General features: G+C 44.5%; 1 protein-coding gene across 1 annotated transcript in view; it reads right to left on the reverse strand.

Annotated features, from left to right (window-relative positions):
- Window positions 1-1,228: 1,228 nt before the first annotated feature.
- The window catches only part of LOC147606465 (uncharacterized), a 32,666-nt gene continuing 21,120 nt past the window's right edge, over window positions 1,229-12,774 (reverse strand). The window contains exons 3-4 of the mRNA XM_086791818.1: window positions 2,777-2,910; window positions 1,229-2,374 (exon numbers count right to left, since the gene is read on the reverse strand). Coding sequence (XP_086647944.1) covers window positions 1,563-2,374; window positions 2,777-2,910 — 946 coding nt within the window. The 3' untranslated portion in view covers window positions 1,229-1,562. The remainder of the gene's footprint in view (window positions 2,375-2,776; window positions 2,911-12,774) is intronic.

Raw genomic sequence — 12,774 nt, forward strand, 5'->3', positions numbered from 1 at the left:
ATTTTCAACCATGGATTCTCAATTTCCAAAGCCACAGTTATCACTAGTCACCCAAGATTTTGATGTGGATGACATACACAGCACATAAGCTAGTGCATTTTCAACTATGAGACTGAAAAGCTAAATTCAAAGAGGATTTAGCTACAAAAACCTTCAAAGTTATCAAAACCAGGATTTACCCCTATTTTATCCATAACTATCATATCTTGGTTTAATATGGGAGCATTTGTTGGGTCAAGTTGGAGTAAGAAGAGAACCTAGTAAACCTGAACCTGAACCCTGAACAAAGCTTAAAGGACAACCTGAATTCACTAGCCAAACCTCGAACAAAGCGTAAAAGGCAGCTGAAAATCACTACCCATCTCTGACAAAAAAGTGTGTTGCAATTTAATATTGTGCACACGTGAATCAGAATCATATTTCCAAGGCTTGCCTCTTATGTATATTTACACTTCCCATGGTTGGTCATAGAACATGAACATAAGCATGGGCATGCCCCTCCCCTTCGCATACAAATAAATTGTAGCTCATAGTGCAACCCTTCCTACAAAATCACCTCTTCCCAATGAGATTTCATGAGTACAATATCAAAAGCATCTCCAATGTAAAGCATTTAAGTTGCCAAGCCATCAGTAAAACCATAATCTAGCACATGGTCATTCAAGCAATGAAATTCATCAGCAACAAAATGAAATTCACATGTTCAAGCACTAAATCTCTGAATACCATTTTCAATCTGTTAGTTTAATACACTAACCAAAAGGTTACAATTGTTATGAGCATCAAAAGTCTTGGTACATCCAACCCCAACCAACAAAACCTACAAGCTTCACAACAACACAGCTAGAATCCATGCAGTAAAAAATCCCACTTTAGTGTAAGAAACCTCAGTATGCAAGTCCCCCCCCCCCCCCCAAAATATATATATATATATATATATATATATCATAAATTAGTTTTCTGAGTCACCAGATGAAAGCCTCCACTCCCCTTGGGTGCCCATAATCCTTGACACAAAAAGGGGGAACTTCAACCATAAGGGCACGTTTGCATGTCCTGGTTGTTATAGTGCCCATTCAGAATGCAGCTTAATTATCCTTTCCACGACATGCAACCATTGAACGTAAGAATCCGCATTACTACCAATCATAATAGAAAGTCATCCAGCATTAGCATTTGATCTCTTGCATTAGTATCCTTTAGAATCACAATCAAGATCACACCACGCTTCTTTGAAGATCCTCCTCCACCGCTTCTTCTTTATTTTTAGACCTTGTTCAACCATAGCATAATCATGTGGAAAATGCTAAAGGTACATTACATCCCAAAACATTACTTAAAGCCTGGAAGGAGGGCTATTCAGTGATATATGAGCTTGTTTTCAAAAGGACTACTAGCAAGTTGCACATAAAGCATAAATACAAGAGGAAAAAACAGTTTCGATACTTAATGCATGAGTCACTTCCCATTGTCCAAGCAATTAGGGAGACAAAAAAGCAAGTACTTGGGGTGGTGTCGGAAGGGAGAACCCCCTTGGCACACGAGTGCATCGAGTGGCATCCTCATGCTGCCCTCCCTCCGGATGAGCCGTCTTCTGGATGATATGGCATGGTTGCTAACATGGGATGGCCGCTTTCAAAGCTGACCCGCCTGTTCAAGTCGTGCATATATGAGCATTCATAACGATCCTTTTCCAAGGGCACCACAGCACCCTCATGGACACCACCAGAGGAGTGTGTTTGTGAGTTTGAAGCCATGGAAAGCATGATCTTTTCTACAGGGAAATCACGATAATGCTGCTGCCCTCCTTGCAGCAGCAACTGTTGTGGAATGATAGCTTCCTGATGCACATGCTGATGATCGACTGTTGTTATGTTCGCCAGACCCGACGGGTCTAGCGATACCATGTCTCGAGCCTGCTGAAAGCCCCGTGTCTGCAGTGATAGAAGAGAGAGAGCACGCCCAGAGTCTGTGACTCTTGTTACTCCACGAGTAACTGGTGTGGATTCAAGGCCTGAAAACATTTCTGCTCCTGTTGATGATGATGCCAAAGTTAGGCTGTTACTGACGGGAACACCAAGAGGCCTAGGTAAGTACTGGTGGGCCCTCAGATATGATGCATCAGTTGGCATCACAGTTTTTGGACTCTGAAGAAGAAGAAGCGAAAACTTATCATGGGTGAGTGGTGATGAGAGACCCTTCATGTACATTTGTCTCTCCATTCCCGGTGCTTGGATTGTGTAGTCGTAGGTTGGCTGATCTTCAAACTGTGCCTGCGCCATCATCCATGGCCATGTCCCGCTTGATCGAAAATCCCCCGGGTCTTGCCATAATGACATTCTGGAGGACCTTGGTTGGTGCAGGAAAGACCAGTCTGCAAAACCCACAAAAAAAAAGTAGAAAAAAGTCGCTTTCTTTCATCATGTATCTCTAAGTAGTCAAGAAACCCACAAAGCTCCCACCACCCTCGGTTTGTTCATGCACGCATTCCACTTTGCTCACAAAACAGCCAAATCTTGATTGAAGGAGACAAGGAGCTTTACTGGTGCCATGGCTGTCAAATACCTTCGAGAGTAGAACTCCACAGGGGAGAGACTCAGTTCAATCCCCGCTGGCCACCCATTTGTGTTGTGGCCACAGCCACAAGTTAAAAAACCATATTCAGGCAGCAGGCAACACCATGCGCCTACAGGCGGGGAAAAATCACTCCTACAGGTGGATCTAACTCCGGGGGGGGGGGGCCCGCGAGGGGGTGGGGGGGGATCAGGGGATATACCTTCAAGAGTAGATTGCAATCGTGCTTGTAATGCCAAGGGGTCTGGTTGTGGCTTTCTACGACGCTCATTATGCCCAGCAAGTCGCCTCCTACAGCTTCTCTTTGCCTCATCGAACTCAGCTAAGAGATGAAACCTACAAACAGCCAAAAGGTAGTATGGAAAGCAAAGATGAGTAAGGGAAACTAAGCACACATCCACAATCTTAGCGCACACAAATCCTATATCCTTACACTGCATGTGATCAAAACACACAAGAGGCCTCTCGAATTAGGAACAGAAAAATCTGTGCTGCACATCAAGGCATATTTATGCATGGTACACCACGTATATACACGAAAACATAAGATCAGCACGGCCATGAGTGCAAAACTCCTATAAAAAACAATAAGCTTGTTATGTATACTACATAATTCAGCAAGCAACTCCTATATACAAAAATATTTCTCAAGCCATTGAACTGCCAAAAAAAAACCTTACCATGTCTTTGAGCATGCTCTCCTCTGAAAGGTTTCAGAGTCCTAGAGGCATCTAGCCTATGAGAGTGGTATACCCGGAACAAGAGGGCAAATGTGGAAAGCAGTGGGGGAGCAAAAATCAGAAGTGGACAGTATGTACAGCAAGGCAGCCAGCAAGTGTGGGCAGCCTTTCACCACCCATAGGCAGGCCAAAACTTCCTCCAGCCAAAAGCTGAGCATGTGAATAACCCCTACAATTCGTATGGTGGGGTGGAGGGGGGGGTGTTCGTTACCTTGAAAGTCCCCCCTGTTTGTGCGTTCATGCCTTGCAGCAGCCAGGAAGCCACTTTGACACACAGACCAGTAGCAAGATAAGCTTCGAAATCAGCTTTCATCCAGCAACAGTTTCAGCAGCCTACAGAGAGAGGAGATCAGACATTTTCTCTATTCGTGACCTCATTAGTGCACGCACACATGCACATACACTGTACACAATATGTAATAGAGTCCCCTGAAAGCTATTGCAACAAAGAAATTATATATTAAATGACTTCTAACCATAGTCACAAGAAACGTTTCGAGGTTTTGAAGGTTTTTTTCGAAAGGTTTCATCCCTCACTAAAATAACCGCAGATTTCGAATATATATATATATATGTATGTATGTTATATATGTATCTTTCAAAAACCACTAGAATATGGTGTCATCTCACACATTCCAACTATTATCATTTTTGCTGCACCAAGGCATTGTATAATTTGAGATTGTAACTGCCTGCCCCTGTCAATTCTCTCCCATGCCCTTGCCGTCTTCCTCCCTCCATTTCTTCTTCCCCCCACCCTCCCTCACCCGCCATGTTGGAAGAGAGCGCAACGGAAACCTTTGTCTACAGCAGCTGTCACATACGTAGTCGTACATGCAAAACAAGAGACCAAGAGAGGTTGGTGGTGGAATCTCACATGTTGAATTGTGTGAGAATCTCTTAGCAACAAAAGTAAAAGGTGCCCCCTACATCTAAGGACCAAGGGGTCAAAGTAAAAAGTGCCATGTGTCAGCTCAAAGCTTTTCGGAAAGCTTCAAACTTCACTTAAGGAAGCGCCTTGGTGAAGAGATCTGCCACGTTGTCCTGTGATGACAATAGAAGAGGCTAATGTCGCTTGCATGAAGCCTCTTCCACACACAGTGATAATGCACCTCTATGTGCTTGGTCCGTGCGTGAAAAAATTGTTAGCTAATGTGAGGGAGCTCTGCAAGAGAACACGCACAAAGACACACAAAGTTGAGCTCAGAGAGAAACGTGAGAGTAAGACGTGTTGAAAAAATTACTTGATGATAATGAAAGTACACAGTACTAAGTACTAAATACTCTAAGGCGGCTCAAGGCCCAACACACAAGGGTGTGTTCCCACGAGGAAAAAACCTCTGTCCAGCCAGAGTAAAAAGTGCCCATGAGTAGAAGTGTTCACACCAGGACTTCCCGGAGGCCAAATGGCTAACAAACCCCCCTGAAGTGAATGATGTGAACGTGTACAGGGTGTAGCAGACTACCTTGGTAGAGGTAATAAGTTTTAAGCTTTGCAAAAAGCTTCAGACTTCTCTCTCGAAAGAGACTTGATAAACATTGGCCCTTGTACGCACATAAGTCAAGGCTCTCTCTCCTACATGGAGCCTCTCCCTGACATAATGATAATGCATCTCAATGTGCTTTGTCCGTGCATGAAAAACCGGATTCTGCGCCATTGCCAATGCACTCTGGCTGTCAATGAAAATGGTGGTAGAAGACGGATGTCTAATACCAAGTTCTACCAATAGACAGCGGAGCCATACGCACTCCAAGTAGCTATGAATGTTGCCCTGTACTCAGCCTCACAACTAGACGTGGCCACTGCGGCTACTTCTTGCTGAGCCATGAAATGCATGAACTTCCAAGAAGGAAACAATTACCACTGGTTGACACCCTAGTGTCATAACATCCTGCCCGGTCACTATCAATGTAGGCGATCGATCATAAAGAAGACGCATTGCCTTAAAACAATGCAAAGTCCGGAGTGCCTTTAAGATAACGAAAGATACGCTTCATTGCTTGCCATTGCCTAGTGTCATGACAATGCATAAATCTGCTAAACTGTGACACAGCATACTGAATATGAAGACGGGGAGAGCATAGGTAAATAATGCATCCCACAGCCTGTTGATAGGTGGCAACATCGAATGGCTCAGAAGAGTCCTCAAGTGATAGTCATAAGCCTGGTTCCATAAGAGTAGAAACACGTTTGCAATCTGTCATTTGAAACCTTTCTAAGAGTTTCTCAATGTATCTTCTTTGAGATAGCATGATACCCCCCTCAACAACTGGTATAAACTGAATACCCAAATAATAATGCAAAAGCCCCATATCTGTAACATCAAATGCATGCTATAATTCAGCTACGAAAGCTGAAATTTTCCCTTCATCAGGGCCAGTCACTAACAAATCATCCACATAAAGGTTCATGATTATGAAATCATTCCCTTGTTTGTGAACATAGAGGATACTCTCAATAGGAATATTCTGAAAAATATGAGAGAGCAAGTACGCATGAATCTTTTGATACCAAGCACAAGGAGCCTTTTTAAGGCCATAAAAGCTTTACATAATCTACATACTTTATGCTCTACACCTTTCTAAACAAAGCCAGGAAGCTATGATACATAAATCTCTTCCTGCAAATCACCATTCAGAAAAGCAATTTTGACATCCAACTGATGCACCTTCCAACCTTTATGCGGAGCCAATGCAACAATAGTCCGTATGGTAGTCATACGAGAAGTAGGTGCAAAAGTCTCCTCATAGTCAATGCCCTCTCACTGGGCATACCCTTTGGCGACTAAACAAGCCTTATAGCCATCAATCGAGCCATCAGGCTTGCGTTTCAATTTATACACCCACTTTGTGCCAATAGCACTCTTGCCTTCAAGCAAGTCACATAACTCCCATGTAGCATTCTTTTCAATGGAGGCCAACTTCGAACGCATGTTTGTAACCCAATTATCATTCTCTAATGCATCAAAATGAGAAAGTGGCTCCTCATTCAATGCGGTAGCAACAAGAGCTCTGTCAACAAAATGAGATACACCATCAGGTGGTGCAATTATGTGTGCTAATAATGCATCATATGCCATTAAAGGCATTGGAAATGTGGAGTTGATGTCATGTACTGGGAACACATTTACTCTTGCAAATACTTTGTATGTACCTAAAATTCGCAAGAATCTTATTTCAGTCTCAGCACTTGCAAAAGTTGGTCTCAAAATCCAGTTCTCTAGTCATTGCTGCTCCATTTATGAAAGAACAGATTCTGATGCGCTTATGCTCTCTAGTAAATTGAGCAATGATCTTTCCAGGCTTGACATGTATGACAGGAGTAGTGATTCTCATGATGATGCTATGGTTGCTTCCACATCACAGGTTATGCACGACACTGAGCTATGGCATGCTCAGTTTGGTCACCTTAATTTCCCTTCTCTTATGCATTTACAACATCTCAACATGCCATAGCTCAATGTCACGCATAACCTATGATGTAGAAGCAACCATAGCATCATCATGAGAATCACTACTCTTGTCGTACATGTCAAACATGTAAAGGCCATTGCTTCTACATCACAGGTTATGCGTAACACTAAGCTATGGCATGCTCAGTTTGGTCACCTTAATTTTCCTTCTCTTATGTGTTTACAACATCAACCAACATCTGAGCATGCCATAGCTTAGTGTCACGCATAACCTATGATGTAGAAGCAACCATAGCATCATCATCAGAATCCCTACTCCTGTCATACATGTCAAGCCTGTAAAGGCCATTGCTCAATGTACCAGAGGGCATAAGCGCATCAAAATCTGTTCTATCATAAATGGAGCAGCAATGATCAAAGAACTAGATTTTGAGACCAACTTTTGCAAGTGCTAAGACAGAAATAAGATTCTTGCAAATTCCAAGTACATACAAAGTATCTACAAGAGTAAATGTGTCCCCAGTACATGACGTCAACTCCACAATTCCAATGCCTTTAATGGCATATGATGCATTATTAGCACACAGAACTGTACCACCTGGTGGCATAGTCACATGGAACGGAAACGGACAGATGGAACGGAGGTCTGTTCTAGAACGGGAACGGAAACCCGGAAAGAAAATGGGAACAACACATCATCACCATATGGCTACTATTAGCAAGCTAAGGAGATGCAAGGGCATATATTGCCAAGCCTTTTAGATGCAAGGTCATACACCACTCTCATATGATATGATATGATCATAGAAAAATACAAAGATTCTCATTTACTCAAAAATTAGACCCAGAATGCCTTTAGCCAAGGATGCACATTTGTGGAACGGGAACAAGAACGACACAAGTTATGGAACGCGTTCCCTCGCTCCCAAGGCTATGGAATGGCGTTCCATGTTACTATGCCTGATGGTGCATCTCTCAAGGTAGCAAACAGCTTCTTGCATGAAGTGATGTGCTTTGTAGCACCTAAATCAAAATACCAATCAACATCCGACAATGACAAACAGAGGTAGGCAAATCCCTGCATGTGACTACTAAGGCATAGCCATCATGTGCAAAATTTGCTTCCTCGGCACTGGCACCTGCAGTTGCACCTTGCTACTTCTTCTTTTTCTCACTCTCTTTACACTTCTTGCATTCCTCAATTACATGACCAGGTTTCTAACAAAAGTTGCATCTCTTTTTCTTCTCAGTCTTCTCCTCTTTAGACTTAGGAGGATCTAAATGGGCTTGTGCTTTGCCCTTAGGTTTAGCTAACACTAGAACCATGATAGGAGGCAGCAAAAGCCTGACCTGCAGCAATCATGTTGTTTCGGTTGGAACGAGATTGCTCTTCCTGTAACAAGAGAGCTACCAAATCATCAAATTTGTACAAATCTGTATTTCTCTTCGTCAAGAGGCAAAGAGTGGTAGCAAATCCGTATGACTTGCCGTTTACATAAGAGAGCAATCAAGGCATGAGCCTATTCATCTTTAGCATCCCATCTGAGTTGTTCTTGTGTAGAAGGAACAAGTGCAGGTGGTGCACTGCCACTAGAATGAGAATCACTTGTTTCAACAGTGGATCCCCCTAACATGCTAGCTGCAGATGCGGGACTAGCAGGCCTTAATTGAACACCAGATACATATATCCACAAATTCTTTGCAACCAGTACATGCTTCATTATATATGCCCACATGGGACAGTTAGTCCCATCAAGCTTGTCGTCGACAAAGAGCATCTCAAATACACCACTATTAGCCATGTCTCAAAGGTAACTGACAATCTGTCCCAAGCTAGCTGCACAATGCACTGCAACCCCTCAATGTCCACTGAAAGGCAGGCTTCTGTGATGCCCAATGATTCACTGATGACAAGGACCTACAAATGTATTGAGATGACAGAGTGTAGGGATAGAAAACATATCTGAATAGAGGCTTGATGACCAAAACAGACCCCAAAGATGGGTGTGACAATGTTGTATTTCGATGCCAAGTGCACTGAGAGAGAGCACAAGGAATGCAAGATTTAATCCAGGGCTCGATTCAGCTCTGTTTTTGGAGAAGCTGACAATTTGCAAACGGGATTCGATGGCCTAAACAGGCTCCGATTGAGGTGTGCTTCGGCTTGGGAGACTCGACAAAGGACGAGGAACACAGCTATGCAAAATAAAAAAATTGGTTTGAGATTTTGGCTATGCAATGGTGGCACCGCTGGCAGCGGCAGGCGAAACAACGGCTCAGCCGGCGGAAATCCCCAAATATAAAAATTGAGTTGGGAGTTTGCTAATTAAAGGCTGGGTGAAGCCCCTGTGTGTAGGCGACCCTGAGGAGTACGAGGCGGAGCAGACGGCGTTGATGTTATTGGCGACGGCGGCTGCTGCTGCAGATCTAGCTCAGCAACAGCAAAGCGCCCACAGCTAGCAGCACAGCGACCACAACCAGCAGCAGGCAGCACAGCGACCAGCAGCTTCCAACAAGCAATGGGCAATTGTTGGCACGCAATGAGCAACTATTGGCGGACAGTAAAATAACTAGCAGGCAGCTGTTGGCGGGCTCTGATACCAATGTTGACTGATGTGAGGGAACTCTGCAAGAACACACACAAAGACACACAGAGTCGAGCTCAGAGAGAAACGTGAGAGTAAGATGTGCTGGAAAAATGTACTTGTACAAAGTACTAAGACTCAAGGCCCAACACACAAGGTTGTGTTCCCACGAGGAAAAAACCTGTGTCCGCCCAGAGTAAAAAGTGCCCATGGGTAGAGGTGTGTTAGCCTTCGGCCTCCGAGAAGTCTTGGTGTGAACAATCTTACACACGGGCACTTTTTACCATGTGCTAGCAGGGCTTTTTTCCCCGTGTGAACACACTAGTGTGTTGGACACTTTAGCCCTAGGACTACTAGTACTTTGTACTTCACACATTCTTATTATCTATTGAGTACTTCCAGCTATCACATCATGCCTCTCTCTCTTTATAAGCTTGATACAATTGTGTGTATGAGTCTGTGTGTGTGCAGAGCATCTTCTCCCCCATCCAACATTGGTATCAGAGCCTCTATCAGTCCTGTAGCTGCGCACAGCTGATCACAGCTGCCCGCCGTACGCATCTGTTGAGCAGCAACCAACAGCCACCTGCGCCGCCACGAAAATTGTTGTTGCCAACTGCTACGACCACTGCTCCATCGTTTTGCCTGCGTGACCATTTGTCTGTCTAGGATAACCTCATCAATGTTGAGCAATTGTTCCTGCAAATCTTTCACTTTGGTGAGATGATCTACCATGGAGTCACCCTCATCCATAGAAAGAAGATCCAATTGCCTCTTCAAGTAGGCAACTCTTGCCTCGTTGCGTACCTGATACATTGCTTCCAATGTGTCCCATGCAAGCTTCGATGTCTTGCAAGAATGAATGTGCGGAATAATAGTCCTTTTCACTGAAAGGGCTATCAATGACATGGCCTGTGCATCTCTAGAGTCCCATCTCTTCTGCTCTTGTGTGGGAGCAGGTTCTACATCAGGAGCTCTTTGAGCACCTCCCGTTTGAGGCGTAGCTGGCTGTATGGTAAGTGGGCGTGTGTCATCACCACACGATGCCCCAAAGCCCTTTGGCTACCAGCAAATTACGGATCATGAAACTCCAGAGGGAGTAGTTAGATCCATCCAACTTGTCCTCCTGGGTGAGCACACCAAATACATCTGTAGCATTCTGTGCCATGTCAACAAAATATACCTGCAAGCAAACCAAGCACCAATGCACTGCCAGGCAACCAAATGTCCTGTGCAAATGTATGCCTGCGAACCAAAGCAAGTGTAAACCTGCACCAAATTGTCCAATTACACACAATGTGTATACATACGCGACAAATCACAGCTGTAATGCCCAATTACATGCTCCAATCAGAAAAGCCCCAATTTTTATGCACTCCAATTGCTCCAATGTGCATTTAATTGGCCAATTTTCACAAAATCCCCAATTTTTTGCAACTGAAAGAGGCTCAATTTGCTGATTTTGACTTCAATGTTGAAAACCCCCAAATTCCAAACCAAACAAAGTGAATGGCACCACCTGCAATTTTTCTAGCAGAGGGCAGCTTCTGACAAATCCCCAGAATTATTTGTATTTGTATTTGTGTTTGAATAAAAATGTGTACAAAGAATACCTTTGGGCGAGGGCGCAAGTGTTAGGAGGGGAGCACACAGGTGCATATGTTGACGGGCTAGCAGCAAGGCGAAAGCGTTAGGCGGGGAGCACACAGGCGCATATGTTGACGGGCCAACAGCGAGGCGCAGCCGTTGGAGGGAGCTGCCGGAGCTGGAGAGTCGACGAGGGGGAGCACATGGGGTCCACAGACGCGGCGGCGGCGCACAGAGCAGGCGGAGGTGGCGCGCAGAGCAGACGGGCCAGGCGGAGGTGCGCCGAGGAGCCGACGGCGGCAGAGGTGCGCCGAGGAGCCGGTGGCGACGGAGACCTACCCACTATCGCAGCCGGCCGGGCTGGGCAGCGGCGGGTCTCTGCGCAGTACGCGCGCCGGCTGGGCTGGGCGGCGGCGGTGACCTGGGCATTGGCGAAGCCAACAGGGCTGAGCGGCGGCGGCGGCCTGGGTGGCGAAAACCAGTGAACGGCCGGCAAGTCAGAATTCGACGAAATTTCGCCGAGTTTGGTGCAGATTCTCCACGGGCAGAATTCCAAGGCCAGCTCCCAGATCTGATACCAATTGTTGGTGTTGAACTCACACTCACACACACAAACCTGCACATTAGGGTTCGGTGCACGGTAGAGAAGCTCACACACAGAAATGAGAGAGAGAGAGAGAGAGAGAGAGAGAGAGAGAGAGAGAGAGAGCCAAAAGTGTGGTATCCACAAAATGCAAGTCAACCCTTGCATATGTGCCACATCCATATAATATAGAAGTACAAAATATTATATGTAGAGTGTCCTTTCACACTTGATATCCAAAGGGGAAAAACCACATGGAAAAAAGTGCCCTTGGTTAAGCCCTGTTCACACATAGCACTACCATAAGTGAGCATATGCCTACACTCAACCCAAAACTTGTGTAGCAACTCTTTACCTTTTATCATGCATCTTGCATTTCCATCAAAGATCTATTACTCACAACAAGATGTACTATTGTTGCAGATAGATGTCGTAGAAGATAGTACAGTCTATCTTGATGGCTTATGTACAATTTTTCTTGCCACTATTGGTATGGACAAAGAAACATATCACTACTTTCATGTCTTAGACCATGGAAGTTCTATGAAAAAACAGACATTTTAAAAAAAAGCTCTTAGGCTCTTCAGATGTGAATGGATTTGTTTGCCAAAGATGCATGGAGGCTGAATATTCTCAATATTCATATCATGTTTTGGCAAGAAAAGCAACTCTGTTGTCCACCTTTTTTGCCCATGAGCAGCCTTGGACAATGATGATTGCAGCTATGTGTATGACACAGGAAACTTAATCTTTTGGCAGATGGCAATGTACCCGTGGGATTGCTTCTTGGAGAGTTTCAAGGGAAGATACCACACTATCCTTTCACTACTAGATTGATTGTTGATTGGAAAAAAGTCCTCTAGTACTTGCATTGGTCTGGAAGATCTTTAGAGATAGGTAACTCACTGAGATTGGAGAGCATTCACTAGCGCAAAGATTTTCTCGAACCTCTAGCGGTTCATGAGCCAAGGAAAGCCTATTTCTTTCCACTAAAAATATACATCTAATCCAGGATTTGTCTCTCCACATGGCAGAATACTTACATTCCAACAAGCGTAGAAGATATGAAATTTGGGCATGCACTACAGGCCAGTCTAACTGAAAATTAGAGCTTTGTTGCAAAAAATTGAAGTGACTCCAAGTGCCATTCTAGAGAACATATTGTTAGATTGGATGTTGCAGAGAGATGAGCCTTGTTTTCCCAAAGTACCTATGTCACAGCTCATGGCTGCCCGGATATACAAATTGAAAATACCCGTGCCATGGATTGCTGCTCATTCGAACATGCTTTG

Source organism: Cibotium barometz, chromosome 57 (assembly GCF_041138505.1).
Source record: "Cibotium barometz isolate CiBa-2024 chromosome 57, ASM4113850v1, whole genome shotgun sequence".
Classification (NCBI taxonomy): domain Eukaryota; kingdom Viridiplantae; phylum Streptophyta; class Polypodiopsida; order Cyatheales; family Cibotiaceae; genus Cibotium; species Cibotium barometz.